This window comes from Aythya ferina (assembly GCF_964211825.1).
Source record: "Aythya ferina genome assembly, chromosome: 3".
In the NCBI taxonomy this organism is placed as follows: Eukaryota; Metazoa; Chordata; class Aves; order Anseriformes; family Anatidae; genus Aythya; species Aythya ferina.
The window spans coordinates 112,216,800-112,241,292 of NC_140298.1; the positions used below are offsets into that span (position 1 = coordinate 112,216,800).

The 24,493-nt window shown below is 41.2% G+C and overlaps 1 protein-coding gene across 9 annotated transcripts in view; it reads left to right on the forward strand.

Annotated features, from left to right (window-relative positions):
• KLHL29 (kelch like family member 29) overlaps positions 1-24,493 on the forward strand; it is a 390,690-nt gene that overhangs the window by 143,501 nt on the left and 222,696 nt on the right. For all 9 annotated transcript variants that reach the window (XM_084515322.1, XM_084515325.1, XM_084515328.1 and 6 more), the window contains one exon: positions 159-464. In XM_084515322.1, coding sequence (XP_084371448.1) covers positions 204-464 — 261 coding nt within the window. In that variant the 5' untranslated portion in view covers positions 159-203. The remainder of the gene's footprint in view (positions 1-158; positions 465-24,493) is intronic.

Consider the following 24,493-nt stretch of genomic DNA (forward strand, 5'->3'; position numbering starts at 1 on the left):
ACTGCTCTCTTCCTCTCGACGTTCAGCTCAGAATAGGAGTGTAACAATGCTCTCCTAACACAGAGGAGGCTTGGCAGGAGCTTGTCCTGGTGACTGCAGAGCACGGGCACACTGCAGGGACCTCACTCCCAACACCTGTTTGCTTTTCAATCTTTCAGGCACACTCTCGAGTTCCCTTTGAGAAGCAGCCGCCCTCCACCGAGATGTCACGGCACCACAGCCGGTTTGAAAGAGATTATCGGGCCGGGTGGGATCGCCGGGACTGGAGCTCCAACGGCAACCACGTCGGCAGCACCAACTGCAGCAGCGCCGCCAGCACCACCAGCACCAACCGCCCCGGGCTGCTGCCCCTGCCCATCGTCCCCTCCCGGCTCCCCACCCCAGCCACCGCCGCCTGCACCACGGGCAACAGCGACGTGATCACGAGCCTGGTGGCCAACTCATCTCCAGCTTCGACGACCAAAGTAAGAATTTAGCTTTTTTATATATTCCTTATTTATTTTATTTATTTATTTTTTTTCTGGGGATGATGTCTTGAGGGGATGTTAGAGGTGGAGCATCATCCGTCCCTTTGCAAAATCTGCGTTTGCAGCACAGCAAAGAACAGGAGAAAATGTTTTCCTGGGCAGTCTCTGCCTTTTTATCATTTTGTGCATTGTGCACGCACTTGAACAGGACATCTTTGCTCTGAGACAGGGTTTTCATGTTCCTGAGAGGCCCAGGGCTGAGCAGAGCAAACTCCCCTTTTCTTCTAGCAGTGCCTACATTTGGGCTCTCCATCGCTTTTCCTGGAGCCTGTGGTTCCCATTTTTGCTTTTGAGAATGCCCTTGTTGTCTGGTTACCAAGGCAGGGCTGTGGTTGACAACAGGTGGATGTGGTTTTCATCCAGAAGGTGCAGAAAATGGGCAAAGGGCATAATTTTGGCCAAATGGTGTCTTTTTCTTTTCTTTAGTTGGTACTTTCATATGAGGTTTACAAAGCCTCATTCTTAGTGCAGATTAGAGTGTAACAGTGGGACTGTTAAAACCAGGCTCTCTCTTTTGTACAGAAATGCACACTAAGAAGGAAAAAAAATGTTAAGCAGCTAAGAATTGAAATCACTAGTAAATCATTGAGGCGTTTTGTTCTAATATATAACTGGGGAGAGGGGACAGCTTTTTATTTTTTCTTCTTCTTCTTTTCTTCTTCCCTCTCTCTCTTTTTTTTTTTTTTTTTTTTTTTTTTTTTTAAGCCACCACAAACATTTAGCTCTTTTAAATCTGCAAAGAACAAGTTGTTATTCCAGTTAGAAACTTAGGGTTTCTTTCTGCATGCAAATTCAGGTAGAACAGCTGGGGAATAGAAAACCCTGGCAAATTGTAAAGGTGACCACAGCATTAGCAAAGTGAGCCAGAAGCACTGCTGGTTTTCTTTTTATGATATTTAACATTTTCTTTCAACTTGGTTTCATTTTAATAACTGCAAGTGCCAAATGCAGCAGACACAGACAGGGGAAAGGAGACAATAAAGTTATTTAAAGCCAAGAGCAAGCTGAAATTTTACTGCAGTACCATTATTATATTGATTTTTTTTTCTTCGCACTGTAGAAAAACAAGGTCAATGCTGCAGAAGGAAACATTAGGCTAAAGTTTACAGTGTATTTGGTTTTAAAAATTTTCCATGGTGTCTTCAAATAATTTTCATTTGAAAGAAGCCAATCTGATCAAAACATACTTAGAGTGCTCCAGATGCTATCCACAGATAGACGCATTTCAATCATGCTTTTTCTGGAGAAGATTGAGGCAATTTTGGAGCCAAAGCAGTCATTTCATTTATCATGACCTTTGTTCCTGGGTCTGCTCAGAGTCCAACTATTGTCTGAAGCTGATCAGCCCTTCTCCCAGATGTTCAAAACCATTTTGAAGCACAGCAGTGCCAGTAAACCATGTGTTTACTGGGGAAGAGGAGGCAGGAACTGCAAGTTAAATGCCTTTTGATCATATGTTCAATGTGAACTGTTTTCTAAATTACCTTATTAGGCAATTTTCTGATTACTTTCATTAGTACGAATGTTTTGGCATGAATAGATCAAAAGCAATAAACAGGCAAGAATGGAGGTAGCATGGGACACTTTTTGTTCAGAGAACTGTTAATCAGTTGTGTAATCTCCCATAAAATTAATGTGCAAAAATGCCTACCGTCCTTGCCCCAGCCTCTTCTGCCGAGAATCAGCTGAGCAGCTCTGGAAATTCAAAATGGCATGTACTGAAAGAAAAAGACTTTTAAAGAGAAGGGAGGGAGGATCAACAGAGATGTAAGGGTATAGTGTATAGCGAGATTCCAACTAATGATGTGGAACAGTGTCAGGAAAAAAATATCAGGTGCTCGTACATACTGATGCTCACCCCACCTGACTCCATCTCTCTCCCTGACACACAGCCGAGGTTAGCACTTGTGGTTAGCGGTGTCCCCAGCCAATGCCTTTCTCTTGAAGAATCCAGCTAATGGTTAACCATAAAAAACGAGGTCTGTATAAAGAGGAAATCACAAGTTGGGAGAGTAATGCGGTTGCTTGGTTTATTTAAAAAAATAGGAATGTGCCAAATCGTCTTGAGCTGGGGAGAGCTCAGTCTACCATCTGGAGCCTTCTTGTTAACGTGTTTATGGGGTACCAGGTCACAGAGGGCCAGTGGCATCTTAAGATTAATTTCTCGGTTCTGTTTTGTGGTTGGAAGCAGGATATTTGATAGCTTAGTTGGAACTTTCCTCTTCTGTGATAGTCTAAGGATATGGGTACAGCCAGTGATATTCCTCCAGCCTGAGGACAGAGAGGCCTCTCTGCTTCCTCCAGTTACCAGCTTTGACTTTAGTGCATCTCCTGAGCTGGTTTGAATAACTTAAAAAGCACAAAGGCCCAACCTTTTGTTTTGTATTCCTGCTGTTTCATTATCTTCCCTGTTACAACTTGATTCATTTTTTAATAAATCATTTAGTCTGGCTTCAGACTTTGATCCTTGATTCCTCTAGTTTCCTGCAGTGTAGCAGTTTCAGTAGCCTCCAAAGTGACTCTGTATCTTTTACATCCCCTCCAATTCTTCATCCGCCTTTGAAAATCTGGATACCAAAACCATACGCAACATTTCAGCATCATACTCACTCTTCCCTCATATAGAGATAAAACCACTCCCTTCCTCTGTTCCCATGCATACAGAGCTAATAATAATTGTTCCAGGCTTTTTCACCAAGGTGCTAGATGCACACATAGCATTTTTCACTTGGGTCCTTACACTGCTTCCAGAGTAACTGCAGTTGTGGGTACAGTCATGTGTTCTTCCTTTTCCTACATGTATAACTTCACCATTTGTTGCATGAAAACTCATCATTTCACGCAAAAGCGTTGTTCTCCTTACTTTCCACCCCTTTAATATTTCTACTACCCACAAATTTATCAGTGTTATGCCAATTTACTTCCGGATCTTGGTTGCAAAGTTGAATACCATTTGGCTTAGTATCAGCAGTTATTGTCTCGTGTTGAAACATTTCCCGTTGGGAGGTAAAATCTTAGAAAAAAAAATACATCAGTTTACCAGTTCTTAACTCATTGACCACTACTGCTGTCAATTGCAAAGTCTTTAATCCAAAACATTGCACAGTGCTAAGTCAATAGTTATTAAAAATACATATAACATGCCATCATCCTCCATTAGTTGCTATCAAGCAGAGTCATGATCTTGTCAAAAACTGAAGGGAAGTCATTTTGACAAGAGCCCTGTCTACTGATACCTCTATTGGCAGGCATTGGTGGTATTCCTGCCCTTCACCTCCTGATGGACTGAATCCTAAAATGACAAATTCAGAAAGGAGGAAAAGCCTTCTTTTCTCTCCGACTGGACTGCGAAGCTGCCTGTGTTGGTGATGGAATTGCTCTGGGAATTTATAGATAAATAGCTTTAAGGACCACTAGACTATCTAATCTGGCTGAACCATTTGGTCTTTAAATTATCATGGAAATGTATGTAAGATTAAAGACTTCACCCCGAGTTATGAGATATGAATGGAAAAAGCGTTGGAAGGGAGAGAAAAAATTGATCAAATTAACTGTTGGAGAGAGGTGAAACTGTCTTCAGAAGGAAGCTTAAGATATGTGTAATGCCAATGATGAGGGGGTTGGGCTTCGTCTCTGTTTTTATGCTTCTGGAAGAGCTTTTTACGTCTTTCTGTGGAGGGCTTTAGAAGGATTTTATTACTAATTATTAATGTGTAGGAGAACTTTAGAACTAATTATACTTTGCAGACCTTTGAAATTTATTCTCAAAGCGTACCTGTAACCTTCTTACCACAGATGCTTTGGTACAAATCACACTTAGTGGATCTGCCACGTTTAAGTACTTACGGATGTTTGGTCTGAGTTATTTAAACAAAAAGAAATATCTGTATTTTCGTAAGCCTTAATTTTTGCTGAGCAAAATAAAAATGATACTTTGCACTACTGTAACCTATTTCACTGGAGGCTGCCAGGAGAGGTGAGAAAAAGTATTTAAACCTCAACAACATACGAAGAGTTCAATGCTGCACTTCCCATCAGGGAAACTGAGACACTGGGAGGTTTTGACCGTCATTTTTTCTGCTCATTCTGTGCCACCATGGGCAAAGTTCCAGCTCTTTTAACTCAGCTTGGCTTTTCCTCCTTGGTGCTGTGCGGAAAGCCACTGACGGGCACCCAGGGGTCAGCGCAGTTTAACGAGACGAGCCCTTCACTGCAGATCTGCCTCAGCTCCTCGAATGCCTGAAGCAGCCAGTAGGAGAAATGCAGAATTTCCTGCCATTAAACTGCTGCCTTTGCATCAGTCCTTAGTACCCTGAGCCCTGTCACATATGATGATGGACTTCAGGTTTGGGTTTGTCCCTGTGTTGTGGTTTTCCCAGGTTGTTTTTTGTTTGTTTGTTTGTTTGTTTGTTTGTTTTCCTGCAGTGAGGTTATTTGTGGGTAGAAGGAAGCTATCAAAGAAATCCATGTAAGACTGCAGCACTGCTTAAGATATTGGCAACAAAACACTCTACAATTCATTTAAGGATGCTGCACACCATTCCAGCTATGTTTTCCGTTCATCTCAGCATCTTCATTCTTTGTTGCTTTTCCGAATTACTTTGCGAGTTACTTGTACAATTTTCTCCATCAAAGCTCCTGTATCACAGCTTCAATTTAGAAGTGTTGTCATGGGCTGTAATTTGAAATTTTATTACCAAGAGATTTTTTGGTTATAGAACATTTACTTTTATCATCTCTATATTATTTTTAAATGCCTGAAAAGATTGATACATCAACAGAATCTGTGCAACACCAGGCGAGATCTAATTTTTTTTTCAACCTTAATTTTAAAAACCCTTTGCTTGGAACATAAATTGATTCTTAAGCCTCCACACACTTAATGATTTGTTATTCTCAAGGTTAAACCTATGACAAATCTTATAAAAATGCCAGTCTTCAGTTTTGATAAGATTTTCTCCAGCCAAGCTCAGGGATAACTATATAGTCTTAAGTCTTTAAATAGCATAACTGAGATGTGATGCTGGCCTCCTGTACTTACAGCACTCTCATGCCATTTAAGGCACGCGTGGTGTTGCTGCCATAGTTTTGATCCCACTGTGGTTAGCCGCTGTTCTGATGTGGGAGAGAAGACAGAGATGCTAAAGCATTTATTCACCTCTCTGGCAAGGCAGGCAAAGGATTGCAGGGGGAAAATCGCCCCCACTGCCTTTGTCTCTGTGCATCACTGCAACTAAATCGCATTAAAAAGATGCGTGGGGAGGGGAAAAAAAAGATCTTATGGTAAAGGAAAAACAAGTCAGTACGGCTGAGGAATGCACAGTAAAGAGGAATGAAGTGGAACAGCCCAGAAGTAAAATGTTCTACGTTTCTTTCCCTTAAGGTCCAAAAAATTTAGCTCCCTCCATGGCAGTCTGTCACATGCAGACGGTTTGCTGTGCGTCGCGGAATTTATATTGTCTGTTTTCTTTCTCTCACTTCTGAGGTGATGATTTGCTAAGCTGGTGTATGGCTTCCACAAATATTTAAAATATTGATTAAGCAGAGGAAAAATAAACACGCATTGTTTTTCAAGTTACGCCTTATGTTGTACATGACTAATTACATACAACAATTTGCTCTGCAACGGTAACTGAAATTTATGTACTCTTTTTATTATAAAATGTAAGAGGCTTGCATAAGGAGAGAGATTATAAATATTGGAATACAACAGTTGCTAGAAAACAGTCAAAACATGCACTGATGAAGTATATAGGATTTGCTGTTCCAGCTTCCCTGTGCAAAGCTACTCTACCGGTCCCCTGAGGGCTCGTATTGATAGCTGGCATATTTTTGTCACCATTTCAGATAGTAGCCTGTCAATTCTTTGATCTGGACATGATGCAGCAGTCCAGACCAAGTGCAGTAATGGCAAAAGCCGTGTTACAGATCTGTCTGATTCTTTTGGCAAATTACTGTGATGCTAAGTGAGGTTTCAGTACCTGGATGTCAAAAAGTGCAACTGATTTTTTTGATTTTTTTTTTCCCAGGAAGGTATTTTTACCTGTGAATAAATTTTTAAAATACAGTAATGTGAAGTTTTCAGGGTCTTTGAAATGCAAGCCCTTTCCCACCTAAGCAGAGACTTCTACATGAAGCTCTAATTATGACAGATTATTACATGAATATGGGAAAGCAGAGGAGTGCCCCAGAGGAAATAACACACAATGGTTTGTAACAGAAGATAAGGACGGGTTTTCTCTGGCACCCAAATCATATTCTAGGTTTTCTAGCTTTGAAAGTTCAATAAAATTTGTGTAATTTACCTTTTGGGGTGACTGGAGTGCAGCTGCCAGACCGTGCCTCTTGTAAGAGGTCTGCAGGCAAGGAAAGACACCCAAAGTGCACACTGTTGGTGATAGCAGTGCACCATTGCGCCAGCCCAGCCAGGGCAAAAACAGCAGAGTGCACCCAAAAATATTACTGTATTATCCTCCTGGTATTCCCTCAAAAGTCTGAGAGGTCCTTTAGAGAGATGTGCCAGGAAGAAGAAATGCCGAGATTTGACCCTTCAATCCCAAGAGACCTTTTTCTTTGCTGATTACAAATTGACCAAAAATGTCTATAGATTGAACTCTATGATAACTTCTGCTAAACTAATTGTATTTAGCTAATATGACAATGACACAACAGCTGAGAGGTAACTGTGCCACCAAGGGACAAGAGAGCAAGGTGAGAGCAGTGGTGGGTTCCAAAACTGATGTGTTAAAGGCCTTGGTACAGAGGAACTAATTCTGACATGTCAACAGCCTGGAGAGATGCTTTGGGCAGTTTTCAGGCTCCTCTGTAGAACGCTGTTCCTAATGATCTGTGGCCCTAGAGAGGGCTTAAATTGTGCTGATGGTCTGTCACATCTTCTTATCATCCTATTTTAATATTTATTCTCATGTGGATTTTTACATATTTTTGATAGTGTAGAAATTAAGATGTACAAAATGTGGCTTTAGTTTGTCAACTTTTGTGGGTACTTTATTGGACTGAAATTGGTCTGAAAGCCCTGGCATGCTAATTAATCTGTAAAGTCATAAAAAGCTGCTTGGATTTTTTTGACTTGCAATGTGTTTATCATCTGTTGAAAGAGCTAAGAGGTCTGGCCAGTTTCTAGTCCCAGTTCCATTTGAAGATGAAAGGCAGCATGTTTGAAACACTAATTGACATAGCCAAGTACTTACAAGGTCACAAACATGACAGCTTTGGATAAAGAAAAAGGAGTATTTCTAGGCTTTGGCACTTTGATCAAAAAGTAACTTGACTTCTAAAAGGGATAAATATCAGTAATAACAGTAACCTAAGCAAAATGTGTGTTGGCTAGGATTTAAGAGCTTGATTCTTTGAAATGATTTACAGTTCTTTTTATTTTCTTATTTTTTCTCATCATTACATCCTTAGCATATGTATTAGTTGCAGATTATCCATTAAAAATTCAGCAGAATACGTATGTCTGTGCGTTTCATTAGAAAATTTGTTCCAGCCTCCTGTCAGGCAGAAAATCCTGCCTGTGAGCTTCCTTGCCTGTGATCTGATGTTGATTACTTGAAGTTTTATTGTCCAAGGAGCATTACTTCTGAAGGAGGGCAGGTTATCTGCATTGTAAATGCATAAAATCATAAGGTTGGTTGCTGTCATTTAGCAACGTACTGCTGTTGTCGCCGTCAAACGTAGCTACAAAAAGAATTTTATGAGGAATCATTTGGCTGTTTCCTATTATTTTTGCTGTCAATGACTAACTTGGTCAGGAAGGCCCTGCAAATTATTTTCAAGACAGCTGATCTAGGTAATTTCTGATTTTGGCATTGCATGAAGAGGGCGACGTCAAAGGAAGCTTTGAGGGAGGGGATGAGTGGATTAAGGTCTATGGTGGTACGGGGAAGCCAAATGCAAACTGTTTGCAGAAGGCTGCAGGGGCGGTTGGGTGGGATGTCTTCCTACCATAATTTTTGTTAACAGTAACATAAAAATGGTGGTCATTTTTTAAAACACAGTTTTACTGCCTATCAGAAGGAGAATAAACTACCAAAGTGATCATATTTTCATGCTGGCATTGGTTTCCTCAAATTGCTGGTTGATTTGGACTCTTCAGTTTAGACCTCACTTGCAAAATAAATGAACCAAATTAACAGGGAGGAAGGGAGGAAGGGAAGAAGGAAGGACGGAAGGACGGAAGGACGGAAGGACGGAAGGAAGGAAGGAAGGAAGGAAGGAAGGAAGGAAGGAAGGAAGGAAGGAAGGAAGGAAGGAAGGAAGGAAGGAAGGAAGGAAGGAAGGAAGGAAGGAAGGAAGGAAGGAAGGGGAAAAAAAAAAAAAAAAAAAAAAGAAGAAAAAAAAAAGAAAAAGGAAAAGAAAACTGAGCCAAGCTTCGCTTCTCCATGTCATTTGGTCCTTGAGTTCTTGCTTGATACCACAGTTGTCTATGAAGCTGATGGACATAAAAATAAATTTGGCCCAGGGAGTGATAAACAGTACATTAACCTCTGCTCTCTGGCTCCTTTTGCTGCTCAACGTTACACCTGCAAACGCTGGACACAGGCTGATGCTCTCTGGGCATACCAGGAAGCACTGATCAGCCAGAGCTGACACTCCAAATTGACATTAAAGCAGCACCACTGCCCTTTCTACAATCCTGAAAATCCTCTTGACAGAGTGCCCAGGCCTTTAAGAGGACCACGAGGATCTTGTGACCCGATGGCAAGAAGCATAGGCCGCCTGTGCTGTTTCTCTTGAAGCAATGCCAGGAGTCACGTTGCATCAGCGATGCTGAGCTGCTTGCCATCCCATCCGAACAATGCACACAAGGTGCAGATATCTTCTGCATAAATGGAAATGCAGTGACTCACTATCTTGTGAGTGGGCACAACACTGGCTTTATTGTCGATGCCTGCAGAGCTCTGCAGGGGAGATCACGGAAGGAATTCCTCACGCTTTTTTCCAACTCCAGTTTCTCCTTCTAGAAGCAGCTCTGACAGAGATAAGTATTCAATCATTACGTTGAAAAGCAGTATGTAGAAGAAGGATAAACTTACAAGTGCCCAAGTTATTTTGGGTGAGTTTCCCTTGGAATTTGAAGCATTACTAAGTGCCTGTGTGCTGGTTAACTGCTGTAACACTTCTTGGATGAGATGGGCACTTTTCAGCAAACCAAATGCACATTTTATTTTGTTTTGGAGGAATTGACTGTCCTGGAATCCTCCCAGAAGTCAGTCTGCCTCTTCTGTTTCAGTTGCTCTGTGCTCCTGTCAAGCTGAAATAGATGTGGTTGTTACCCACTACAATTTAGCATATCCAAACTGATTCACTTTGGAAAACAAAGCCTGTAGAAGTTCTGCTGAGAAATATATGTTGTCTGTAAGTGGTGTTTGTGTGTAAAGTGATATGCACCCACTGTATAAATAATGAATAATAACTGGTAATAAATTCTTCATATTGTAGCGTTATTTCTTACTGTTTATGATCCCGGGTCTTTTATGGTAATCCCGAAACAAAGCACTGAAAAGCATGTGAATAATATTTACTACCACTAAGTTGTTACACAAACATGTCAAGAAAGAGAAGCTTTTTTGGCTGTATAATTTGAATGCTTAAGACTATATACTGTTTATATGATAATATTATATATAATTAAAGTTATCCTTTCATCCCAAAGGAACTCAATGTGTTGTACAAAGTCCATGCATTCAAAGCCGCTGAAGTAATGCTTCGAGGTACATTTGTCAGCCAGCAAGTGGAATACTCCCAAAGAGCAATGCTGGGCATAATTTGACCACATGTTCCCCTGCAAATCCATATTCTTTTTAAGAAGTACCAGTCTTTGTAAGACAAGCTGTGTGGTACAACAAGACCCCGCAGTGCCCCCAGAAGGATCTAGTTGCTCATCATCGACAGCCTCCTGGTGGCTCAGGAATTTTTTACCAGGTGTACGAGGCCAAGCAGGCACAGCTGGGGGCCTCCTTGCCTGAGGGCAGGAAAATCCTGCCTGAGCTCAAAGGAGCAATGCAGGTGTATGGGAGCAGGGAGAATCACAGAAGTTGAAGTCACTGAGGTTGCAAGGGGCCTCTGGAGGCCTCTGAGTCCAACCCCCTATGGTTGGACCTTGTCTGGTCAAACCCAAGTGTGCTCCAGCAGGGCCACATAAAACTACTTGCCCAGGACCATATCCAGATGGCTTTTGAAGATCTCCCATGAGGCAATAGACTCCATAATGTCTCTAGGCAACTTATACCAGAGGTCCATCACCTATACAGTAAAGAAGTGCTTTCTTGGTGTCCAGACAGAACCTCCTTCTCCAGGCTGAAGAGTCCCAGCTCTCCCAGCCTTCTCTTATATGAGAGGCGAGGCTATTCGAGTGGCATTTAGAAAAAACACTGCTTTGCTGTGCAGGTTTGGAATTAGGAGAACCTAAACTCAGCAAGAATTAAAATTGCCAGGGGCTGTTAAGAACAGTGAGAAGGGTGTCTGTAAAGACACTGGCAGCAAAAGGAAAATGTAGGTTTACTGCTCAGTGAGTAAAGAGACCTAGTCCCAGATGGACATCCAAGAAGCAGAGATGTCAGTGCTGCCTTTGCCGTGGTCTTCACTGGCAGGATCTGCTCCAAGGTTCATCCAGGTCCCTGTGCGTGATGGCAGAGTCTGGGGAAGTGAAGTACCATGGTAGTGGACAGGCAAGAGGACAGGAATAAAGGATGAGCAATGGACTTGCAGACTGCTTAAGTCAACTGGACATACACAAGTCCATGGACCAGACAGGATGCATCAAGGAGTACTGAGGGTGACAGATAAGCTGATGTGACTTTGAAGCCACTCACAGTCATCCTTGATTGAATAAAAGAACCGCTGGTTCTTTTATTTAGTGTAACTTTAGCAAGATTTTGACAGTCACCCATAGTATTTTTTAACTAATGTGGAAGGATGCATACTGCATGGGTTCACTGTGAGATACGTGGATAACTAGCTGGACCATCAGGGTCAGATAGAGTAGAGGGCAACTGTTCAGAGTCCCACTGGTACTGGGATGAGTAGTCAGTATAGGGACTGATAGCGTTTAATATCTTTATTTATTATGTGGACATTGCAATGAATACACAAATAACAAATTGAATGGAGCTATACATATGCTAGAGGGTAGAGCTACTGTTCAAAACGACCAAGATGAAAAAACGGCCTGCTATTAACCTCATGAAGCTCAGCAGACAAACACAAAGCCTTGCCACCTGGGATGAAATAATCCCATGCAGCTGTGAAAGCCGAACAGCAAATGGGTAGAAAGCAGCTTTGCAGAAAAGGACCTAGTTGAGAGCATGTTTAAAATGAGTTAGTACAGTGCAGTGGAGGCCAGCCAGATGATGGGATGTATTAGCAAGAGAATGGCCAACAGTTCAAGCAAAGTTCATTCCCTGTCTGTCACTTCCATGACTATATCTCAAGGAGCACATCCAGTTTGGGGCTTCCGAGTGCAAGACAGACACTGACCTACTGGAGCATGTGCAATGGAGAGCCACCAAAATGATTTGGGGACTGGAGCACAAGACATAGGAGAAGCTGAGAGGTGGGTCTGCTGAGCACAGAGAAGAAAAGGCTTGGGGGAGAAGGGAAGGGTGACTCCTCCATATGCCTTTCTAATGGGATAGAGTAAAGACACATGAGCCAGGTTCTTCTCAGATTTGCATATGAAAGAAAAACCAGCAATGAGCAGAAATTCTACCAAGGGAAATGCAGATTGCACATAAGGAGAAATAATTCCTAATACAGGGTCCAAAACGGGAGCAAGGGCCCAGAGCAACTGCAGGATCATACACTGCTCACTCACTGCTCGACATGACCAGGGGCACAGTGACCTTACATCAAAGTTGGCCTTGTTTAGAGCAGGATTGAACCAGCTAATCTGCAGATGTCTTTTCTAAGCAAAATCATACTATGATGCAATCCTGACACCGTCCTAGAACTGAACCCTCATTTAAATATACTTCACAAAGCAGAGGTGTTGTCAGTTTGCTTTGAAACAATACCCAGAATCCTCCTCAGCTGATAAATGCTAAAACTTTGGGTTTATTTTGGGTCTTCTAAGCCTAACTCTGTGTTGGCATAGTCATCACGGTTTTGTTTCTGAACAGCTTGTTTCCTTTAGAATTCCTACCTCATGCTGGGATGGAGTAAGACTGAATAATTTATCTTCCTTTTCCTCAAAAGCAAAGCAATAGTTACACCCCACATAGATTCACAACATTATTCTGCTTCTAAGCTTCTATTAATTATCTTTATCATCCCTGCTTCTAAAGGTCTAGCATTTATCTTTGCAAAGTTCGTCAAGTTGGATGATGGAGGAAAAATTGTGTATTTAATCCTGATATTGCTCATGAAGTTTTAAATTCCATATGATAAATGCTTTTTTTTCCACTGCTTGCAATAATTCTTTTGGTAGTTTTCAGGTGACCTAAGTATCTGATGTGTAGAACTGATGGCTTTTAAGGTCATTGTGCACATGTGTAATTATCTCAGTCGTGCTGCTTCTTTAAGAATACACGTGTATAGCATTTTTGAAGATACGGATTACAGACACTTTGTTTGCCACACACAAAGCCGTTGTTCACCTTGTTTCCTCAGCCTGCCTAGAAGTATGACCTGCTTTACAGTAATGTTTAGCTTGGGGATGGAGCAGGATAATGCCGTTTCAGTGTTTTTCAGATGTCATCTAAGCTCTGGATTTTGCAGCCATCTCAAGAAAAAAATGGTCAAGTCTTTCAATAGATTTATCTGTATTTCCATCTTTACATTGTGCAGATAATTCCTCAGTTTTTGTGTAAATTGCCATTGTTTCCATCATCGCTTGCTTTGTAAAGTGGCAGGGCAACAAAAGCTCAGTGTCAATGCTCTGCACATAGTGGAGCACCCTCAGTAAAATGAACCGGGTGGAGTGGACTAGGGCTCAGGCTTTTAAAATAACCAGGAGTAAAAGACTAGAGCAAGACACTCATAAATTCATCCAGATAGACTCAGGCTGGCCACTTCAGTTTCCCTGTTCCCTGTGGGCTGTGTTGCTTTTAATGTTGTGCTGGGTGAATGTCCCGTACAATAAGGCAGCAGAGCCCGTGATGGAGGTGGAGAGGGCTGGGTTTGTTCAGCCTGGAAAAGAGAAGTCGGAGAGGGTGTGATTGCCCTCTTCAGCTTCCTGATTGTTGGTTATGGAGAAGACACTTCTAGAGTCTTCTCAGGGTTGTATGGCAACTGTAAGACAAAGGCAATGCACCACACATGACAGCAAAGGAAATTCTGGTTAGAAAGAAAGAAAAATGGCTCATACTGAGAGCAGTCAAACAGTGGTACAGTGCCCATAGAGCTTGCTGAATACCCTGTAAATACACAGAACTCAGGTGGATGAGGCCCTGAGCAACCCAGTGTAGTGTTAGCCTGCTCTGAGCAGGAGCTGTACCCGGTGGCCTTCCAACAGAACCTATTATTTTCAGCTAGGGGAAGCCTGCAAGAAACTGTGGAGAGAAGTCTTTAAGAAAAGTTGGTCTAGGCTTTAAAAGCTTTAAAAACTTTACTTCAGAGAACAGAGAGGTGGCAGCTGCCACGCAGAGGTGGTGGTAGAAGTTACCTTGTCCCCCATGGTCTGCAAAGCCAACCTTGCTTACGTGGCCTCATGACCCGGTGGCATGGAGGCAGATTTGCTCTACAGCAAAGACCTTTGGGTCACTCTTTTGATGTGAAATAAAGGAAGTGGTTCAAAAACAAAGTGAGATAAGGCAACCACAGCAGTCACTGCACAGCTGTTCAACAGTGTGTCTTACTGCATCCACCTCTTTCAACTAGGAGATTAAACAAAGACATTAAGCAATGCTGAGAAGTCTGTGGAGCAATCCAAGCTTTCATTCATTTATCTTTTTGTCTTCCTAGTCCATTGTTGATGTCTTTGCCCTTTTTCCCCATTTAAATTCTTCTGACACTCCCCACAGCATGTCTGCCTTTACTGGAAGCGCCATAGCTTGCTGGCAACTACCACTGAATCATAGGTAAAAAATGAAGCACATTGAGTTCTTACCACAACTATTTTGACCTTTTGTTGTTTTAGCAAATGTGGGGCCTCTGTGAAAACAAGGCTGATTGGAAAGTAAAACTTGGGAAAAAAAAAAAAAAAAAAAAAAGGATAAAAATCCATACAGATTTTACATTTGGTCAGATACTCTTGCTTCTTTTTATGTGTCTGTTTTCCAGCAAGCTCTGCTCACAATACAACTGCGTTTGGCAAGGTCTGTGCTAGTTGAATGAGCAATGCCAGGGCACAGGCCCAGGAGCTGGAACTTGACCATCTATACCATTAAATTGCTAGCACAGGCTCTGCCTTGCTTTTGGCCTGGGCCAGCCAGCCCTGTCATAAACAATTCTCAGGCATGGTTTTGGGATTAGCAAGGGCCAGGAGCTGTTCCCAATCAGTATTTTGGATATAGCCACCCTGTTTTGCAGGGTAAAAGTATATAATCTTCTGAGTGTGGCCAGGCCATATCATTTGGCCTCAGAGCCATATAACAGGTCCTGGCCCTGTTTAGTTTTCTAGTTACAGGGAAGGCTTTGTGTTGGAGGCAAGTGTGTCATTACTTGACTCTACAGTCTCATACTTGACTGAGTTGTATCCAGACAATAAGGAGTACAGTCACATCCCCACTTCATCTATTCTTTGAGCCAGAGTACCTGTGCACTGAGATGGTGTGGTTTGTCCCTGTTGTAATTGTCATAGCAACTGGAATGGTTTGTGAACCCACTCTCCCATTATAAATAGAAATATATAGTCTAAGGGAGTTCAGAAGTATATTTTCTAGGGAGCTGTTGCAGCTGTTTTTCAGAAATCTTTGTCATGGTTTTGCAAAGCAGCCACCTATTGCTGGTAAATTCAGTTCCTGTATCAAAATGAAGAATATGTTCTGCAGATGTTCCTGGTGCCAGGGAATTATTTTTTATGCTTTCTGTTGGATCTGGAAATAAGAGTTTGTGTTAGATACTGGATGGATGTTGGCATACGGCTGGTATGAAAGATCACATTATCCATTAAGTGTTGAAGTAGAAACGCCTCTCGCTACCTGCACAATTGATTTTTTACTTACTGGACTGTCTATTCTCTTTCTCTCTCACCACAGCATTGAATAGAAAATAATACTGCTTTCTGCCAATGAAGGTCCAATAAACCTGTGATAGTTGCCAGGACTGGGGAAATTCCAAGAGTATGGTTATATCCTTTTGTCCTGCCCTGTTTTCATCTGCACGCTTCCATTTCCAGCTGCCTGAAGTACAATTATCTACACATCTTGATTTTTTGGAAATGGATTTCAAATACCTTTTATTAACAGAAATTGCCTGATTTCATGAGCAGAGAGCTGCAAACTGCCTTCATGATGCACCCATCTCCTGCTGCAAGAAACCAGGACTGAGGTTTTGCTTTTCCTTCAGCACTGCAGTTCATTAGATGAACTAAAATCCATGTTCCCCCAAGTGGCTCTCATAGAGCACGTGCCCCCTCGCACATGCAACAGCATTGAGGTAGCACGGGTAATGTGTGTGTCTCCATGTGGGGTGGCTTTGCCCTTGATTTTCATTCAGAGCTGACAATCGAGGAGATTTTTCAGTGCCAGATACCTTATCCAAAGTATTTATTGCAGGGTATGCCTAACGGCCCGTTTGTGATGGAGCCTGGACAGAAATCCATGAGCGTATATTGTACTTGGTAGACATCCCCTCAGAAGAAGCTACAGAAACAAGGCTCGGTGTGCCTCACTCACCTGTGGTGTTATTTCTTGAATAGCTCTGGTAACTCGCTGTCCTCATCCTATCAACCATAAAATCTGCCAAATTTACCACAGATTTGTAGAAGAGCAGTTTACGAGTCTGCTCGATGAACAGCTCAGGGGTTAATAGCGGGGTGTTTTGCCAGTCAGGTTCAGTCAAACGTAACGCTATTAACACGGGGTAGTTGTTCTGTGCTGTTGGAAATGAGCTTCTGTTTCTCAGGCTTTTTCCCTTTGTGTTTCTGCTTCATTGTGTTTAGTGCCCTGACTGTTCGCTTTTCCTTTGGAGGTGACTGTTCCTGGACAGAATAAAAGTACAGAAACGGAGCAGTGTGAAAATGTGTGTACCACTGCTGAATCCCTTTTATGAGAGCTGGCTGCGTGGAGAAAGAAAGAAAGAAAGAAATGCAGTTGCAGGAAGCGAATCTAAATAAGCTCCTACTCCACCTTTTTCAATTTACTGAAGGAAATATCTTTTTTCATATCATTTGACTTTTTGATTGTTAGATCAAATTGAGCCAGCTGGAATGAGACTCAGTGATCAGAAGAGAAGTCCTGAAAACCTCTGTTTAGCTCCTCTCTGGTCTCTGTGCAATTGGTTTGCTTAAATTTGCTGTAATAACCTTTTAAGAGTCATGTACCCATTCTTCACTGAGGACCCTGCTGTGCATTGTGATTATGTTATCTGTTGCCTCCCTGAATGTTTAACATGATCAAAGGGTTTTGGGCTTGTTTTTTTGGGGGGGTGTTTTTTCTATAGGTCTTCCCCCCCACCTCTACAACCTTTTACTTTCAAAATATAAACATACATTGTTTGATATGTATTACTCTCCATGTGTCAATCCCCCTTTTCTTCTGTTTTTTTCCCCTTTTCTCTTTAAAGTTCCTGCTTAGTAAGTATTGAACAAGCATGCTGAGTAGCTCTGATAATTAGGTAATTTGAATTCGGGGATGGATGTTAGATGTTAAGTTGTGGGATGGAGGCCGGTTACGTTGGAAGGCAATGTATTCTGTCTCTGGGTAGGAGAGAGTGAAATGCCCTTTATATCAGCAGCGCTCGCCAGTAAACCAAGGGTATGGCGTGGAACATAAATGCAATTGCATGGCCTTGTTCGCCCTCTTTCTCAGGGAAAGCAGCAGATGTTGACAGTGAATATAGTGAAGTGCAAACGGGTAAAATAATGAACTGAAGTGGCAACTTAATGGAATTATTAATGGGATTTGTGTTCAAATAGTGAACACGGATTGATTTTATTAACATAGGTTTTACACATGTAAACTTATGCGAAAGATTATACCATACTACTTCTCCTTCTCTGGTGGAGTGTTTATAGAGTACACTGTATGCGCAGGGTTCTCTGAACTTCTTTAAATATTGCCCTTTCTCCCACTTATCTCCAAGTGCTTCTCAGTGTGTAGCACTCCATATAAATCTGTATAATATACCCAGAGATTTAACTGAACAGCGAGGAAACCTTGAAATTAAAACTGAAGCAGTAGGTGTTCAGTGGGAGTTTGGTGTTTGCTTGTTCATTCTCACCAGAATAAAGGGTGGGAACATGATGGATAGCTCAAAATGCTAAAGTGCAGCTATCTGTGAGCTGGGAGGCCTCTGCTAGAAGTGGCTATATACCTACAAGGTGGTGGTGAAGACGTCATAATTATGAGCTGACATTTAAAGAAATGTCAGAAGCATTCAAACAAACCCCTGCTCGGCTTCCACCCATGTATCTTTTTGTGTCCCCGATCCTGCCATCTGTTATCCCAAGGACTTCGGTTTTGATTACCTTTTTGTTTGCTTTTCTGATAAATGTTTTGTTTATCCTCTATGCCTGGCGTGTGCTTACAGAGATTGTTTGCAAGCCCCTTACCCTCTTTGTATGTGGATTTCTCCTAAAGAACTATTTACCACCATGATGCTGGCAAAAACTAATCCTCTGATTATAGATGGGCTGAGTATTTCTGCATGCATCTGTATTTAGGAGCAGACTTTGCCAAATACCTATTTGGAGTATGTGTACAAAAATGCATATGGTGTTGCTCAACATTGTTATCTGTCATCTGCTCATGTTATTTTCTTCACGCATTGTTTTCTTGACATTTCTGAATGTGAGCTCTTCAGGGCAGGGAATGTGTCATTCCTGACATTTGGGAAGTTCTTCATTCCATGTAACAAATTTTGTATTACTACGTATATTTTGAAAATCAAAGAGGAATGTCATATTGCCTTTCTGTCCTGGTGCAGCAAGGCCTGTGTGAAGTTCATTGGTGACCATTAAAAAAGACTTCTTCCAAAGCAGCTGCCATTCCGTTCTGGCATTAATGATAACGTTAAAGCATGTTTTATGCTGCTAATCCTAGCTCAGTCCATAAAACTTGAGAACAGCCACAGTAGGTGTAATATGCATTCATACAGCTCAATACTCTGCATCCAGTGGGAGATTTACAGTACAAGTATGGTACATGTATACTTCCCATTACACACTTGCCACAGGCTCCAGCTTGGGGATTTCTTTAGCCACAGGTTGTATCTTTGTCTTCCAACCATCTAGCAAAACATGAAGTATACGCTTGCCTTCAAGCATGCAAGCAGCCCCGTTGACCTCAGGATGGCTATTTCCATGCCTACTGTTTAGAAGGTTTTAAATCATTTGGATAGATTGAGACTTTTCTCTTGGGGTATCCACAGTAGGTAACTGCTGGCGAGCAAAATGAAAGGAGCTGAAATGTGCTAGAATCTATCCAGTCCTTTAGAGCTGTTGTGATTTGGAAGAGTGAGTTCTTCAGACTCACATCAGTACCCACAGGCACACACAAGAGGGACAGGACTCATCTCGTGTCCATCCATCTTGCATTACCTGCCCTGAATGACCAAGCAAGTTCCAGCTGGGCAGAAGAGGGGAAGCCTGAGTTCCAGTCCTCAGCAAGCACTGACTCGCAGCATGGAAGCCATAGTTAGACATTAAATAAATACGGGCATTTTAACGACATGTAGATTATGGCTGGTGATCTGTAGAGTCAGATGGATGTAAGGCCAAGGTCAGATGCGTAGTGTTGTAGCAAGACTAATCTCCAATGCCTGTTCGTATTTTTCTGTTTTTGAAAAAAATTGCTGACTCTGATTTTTATTTTTATTTTTATTTTTTTTTTTGTAGAATCATGTTAGGCCTGGAGTAGATAATATTGGGTAAAATATATTGTACCTATAATTCATATTAATGGAAATTCAATAATGGCAACCTGTCATCCACAGAGATTAGAAATGAGTCCAAATGTTGTGCTATAAAAGCATTAAAAAGGCATTATGAATTAGAATCTATTGCACCATGTTTTCCTTGTTATAAATAATGGAGGGAAAAACTAGTCCTTGAAGTTTTTGGATTGTCCATTTTGAGAGAAGCCAGCAATTACTTTCTAGAGCTGACTGTGCACCATTGATCTGACTTATGGATTTCATAAATGCAATGGTCTGCTAATTTAATAAACTTACTCAATCTGTTTTTAAACAGAGTACGAAACTTTGAAAAATGATTTCCTTTCAAACTGGAATTAACTCTTATGGCTTTTAAACATTAAATTGTGATATTTGCTTCCAGTTTTTCATTAAAATACCTTCTGGTTCCACATTTTTCCTGGGATGGGCTAGATACTTACTTGCAGCTCATGTTTTATTACATTAAATACTCATATTGCACTTATGCTAATTTGGCATCAAGCTATGAATTGGAGGTTTTAGACAAACCTTGACTTGGTTTTACATTGTCAGTAAATTTTACAGCTGCCTCCAAAGTTTACCACTGCCAAAAGCTTAGATTTAGTTGTTTGGTAGTCTAGGACTTGTCATGTAATAGACAGAATATTGATACGCTGGATGTGATGTCTTGTCAAAGTAGTTTGTATGTGAAGCTGCACATTTTGGGGGAAAAACTCAGTGTTTTCAACAAATTTGCAGCAAGCTGAGAAAAGGGAAAATTCCCTTTCAAATTAATTGGTATTCTCAAGCATGAGGTTTGATTATTTCTGTCTTAGTCTATTTTAGATTTTGTAAACACAGTAGGTCATAAAACAGTGCAGCTGCTCTTGAAATCTGGCAGCTTTTGCAAATCTATAACATACCTGTTGGACTTGAAGTGTAGGAGGTCAAACAGTGTGATGGCAAATTTTATCAACTGAATTTCTGGATTTGGTGATAAAAGGATCCATAATCTCTGGGAAATCTTATTTTCTGAATTCTTTCCCCAACCCTCTGGAAACGCACCTATTCTTTCGGAGCATAGAGTGTAATTAGGGTCCAAAGTCTTCCATGTTAATCAAGTTCTGAACTTTATTCAGTGTAGATCCATCTTTCTTTCCCTGCACCAATCTATGCAGAATGTATTGTATCATGAATTAGCATTGACAGGGTAACTGTAGGATATTTGGTCAGATGCCAAGTTTAATTCATTTGTTATCAAGACCAAGAAACGAATGTGACAGTGACAGTAATAATTATCTTCTTCTGCAAAGAAATGAAGTACAAGCTTACACTTTTTGGTTAAAAGGGAGATAAGGAAGAGTAAGGCAATTATACCTATCATACACTTCTGACCTGTGTTTTTATTGTTCTTGACAAGCTTAGAAAGAACGATGGTACATCCTGGCCAAAGAACACCTACATTCAAATAAAATAACTTTCAGCTGATACCATATTTATTCAGCGTGCTGATAAATTGCTTTTTCAGAAATCAGCTCTGCTGCATTTTTTAATAAAGTTAATGGGCTGGGACAGACAATGGTGGGTTGCTGTCTGCTTAGCGTATTCTGGATGCAAAATAAAATTCTCTCAGTCATATTGAATACTATAAGTTTGGGGTTTCAGAGGAAGGAAATGAAAACTCAATGACATTTGCAACACAGTACAATATCGGAGCAGCAGGATTCAGGGAAACTAGCTGGGGATTGGCCTTGAGGACTCCTGGGATACTCAGCTTCAGGACTCCCACTATATTTTCCCCCTTCTAACTCTTACACATACAGGACTGATATTATTTACTTTTCTTGATTTTGTCTCATGAATTCCTTGAACAGCTCCTATGAACTGTGTGAACATGTACACCTCTGAAATTCCTGCCGAGGTAGAGGCTGATATTCAGACAATCTGGGGGAGTTTACAGGAAAGTCCTTTGAGAGGGCTTAACACTAGAGAGGAATGAGTTGATACAAGCATGAGTGTTTTGAAAAAATTGACTTTGGGAAGAAGAAAGCTTCAGCTTAACATGGCGTGGGACCATGGTCACATAGTTTTAGATATTAAACTGTTAGAGCTTCTAGAGAATAACTTTGGAAAAGGCTTTTCTGAGACTAACTGGAGGTGCTTCAAGAAAAGTGTCTTTAAAAGTGAAAGTTTGCAGCAAGTCTTTGATTTGTCCTTACATGTAGGGAAATATAATGATGTCAGGCCAGTGGCAAAGAGGCAGTGCTCCGTGTTGTTCGCTGCTACTGAAGTTGAGCTTGTCAGTCCTTGACCAAACTGAGAAGTTGACAGTGTCATCAAGAACAGGCCCTGAAGGCCTGGCCGAGAGGCTGCGTCAGTCAGCTGAAAGACTGAGCTCATGGACTGTGTCTCGTGGTAGGAATGAAAGAACACACTTAGACAAGTATTTCCCTTGAAAAACGATCATCCTGAAGACAGCAATCTTTCTGCTGCTCGTTGGGCCATTCTGCACATCTGCGTCCCCTCTCCTGATCCTGACAAAGTGTTTCTTCTCTCTGCCCAGCTTTTTCCTGACTCATCAAGTCTTTCAACTCCATTTGCTCTCTTCCTAATGAAAAAAGAAAAAGGTGTTTCTTTTTAATGAAATTTCATCTATGAAAACCAAAAAAATCTCAAATTGTCTCACTGAACTTTTTGGATTTTTTTTTTAATTTATGCATTAAAAAAGAAATAGATTAGACATAAATGAGCCAGCTCATCTTCTGTTTCGTTCCTGCTTGTGGCTTTATATTTTGTACCTACTCTACAGATTTGTCACGTATAGTATACTTTTTCTGATTCTTTTCCATTTCCATGCCTTTCCATTTATTTTTACTTCCAACAGTGATGGGTACCTGGAGGCTCTCTGTTGCACTCCTGGGCACAGGCTACATCTAGCAGATGAGGCATAAGAAAAAGTTTAGGGAAACCTGGAGCCTAATACCATTTCACTTGACAGGTTCTGATGAATCACTGAAGCTTGGATTCACCTTATATATCTTTAGCCATCCCAATGTTAGGGATCTATTTAAAGCCAGCTTGTAGCCTCTATTTTCATTCAACAGAGAGGAATAGCACTCTCTGAAAGGTGATTTTTCTCATCCTAAAATAGGTGGGTTGAAGCACTCCTTTGGCATGTTTTTCTGCTCCCATTGGCTACAGAGGGACCATGTAGATCGCTTTTGGATACCTGATATTGAAAGAAATCCAGTCCTAACATTCTGTATCATTTTCTCTATCAGTGTCAGCAAATCTGTGTAAATGCTTAAAGATTTAAATGTAAAAAAATACACATTCTGCAAATTGCTATTGATATTGTCAGTATTATTATTATTATTATCTACCTGCTGAGGGAAAAAGTCACGTCTTGCTTATACTGAATCATTCGAGTGGCAGAAACTTTGCCCAATGTTTCACTGCATACATTTATTTTCCCTTTTTATTTTGCTTTTCATTTTGCTGTTCTTCATTAATGCAAATTTTTCTCATTTGTGACACTGGTAGGAAGCGCTTGGCCCATTACACATAGCTTAGTCATAAACAAGGTATTTGCTGTTTCTTGTGAACAGAAAAGTCAGAAAATTTTGTTCTGGATTGTCAGTGACATTATCGCACTGGAGTCTGCTGTTACTGCAAATTATTTTAACTGCAGAGGCAGCACTCAACCTCAGGATTTTGAGGTAAATCCACACAAATAAAGCAGTTTACCATCTCTGATCAAATTGCTCATTTTCAGTTATGTGGGAAGAATATAAAGGAATATGATGGAGTATTTGTAGAGGCCACAGGGAGCTGGAAAATAAATACAGAGAGGAGTGAAGTTTTGAGGCAAATATATTGAGGAGATCAGGCACTGTTTTCAATCCAAGAAAGGACAAAAACAAGCAAGACCCTTGAGTTGGCTTTGCAGCACCAATGGGAGGAATTCTGCTACAAGCCACAGCCTGTGCATCTTTACAGAGTATCTGTACCCTAATGGCCCACCACGATGAGTAACACTTGTGGGAGGTGTTGTATGTATTGTACATGTCTAATATCTGTGATTATAAAAGCAAGTAAATATTTTCCGTCTCGATTACTTGGTAGTGGATGACCTTCCACTGAAGTGGTGCAGCAGTGGAGTGTTGAGGGTACTAACAGGAGATTTGGGAGGTCTGGGTTTAGCTCTTGGCTATGCTCTTGGGAAAGTCTTTCAGGTGTCTGAGTACCTACCTCAGCAGCATTTAGGTATGGACAGCTGTGGATTTGCATGTTAGTCTTTTGTTTCAGTACCTGTAAACAAGTGGAAAGCACCCACTTTGAGGGCAAACACATTAAAGATTATGAGGCACTCCAAGGCTACATCCGTACTCGTATCCTGACCAGCCAGGGCATGGCTCCAAATACTGGCTTCTCATCCTTCATAATTTCAAAATTCACTTGGAATAGTTTTGAGTCTGGCCAGCTCTCCTGGATTATGCCCAGACACCGCTCAAGATTCAGCTTGGGTCAGGGATTGTTCCATCTACAGATACTGCCGTGCTGTGGTCAGGGAGGATGTGAACGCAGGCTTGCGCAATCCCACTGTCAAATGAGTTCAGAAACAGTCCCTGAACTCTTTCATTTATTAGTGTAGACACAGACTCAGAAACTATGGTACTGAGGGGTTAAACCATATAAGCACTAAAGGAAAAAGAAAGGAGAAACAAGAAAAACGGTTAAAAAATCTCCATAGGTATCTGTGTAAACAAAAAATTATCTAAATATTTTTTTTTTACATTTTCTGGCATGACTTTTATTAAAACAATTTTATGGGTAGTGGTTAACATGGCTGAGACTTTGGGGGATGTATTGCCTCTTCTACATACTTGGATAAGGAGTGTAATTTGTTTATCCAAGCGTACACGGTATTTTTCTCATAAATTCAATTGCAAGCTCTTTTTTTTTCC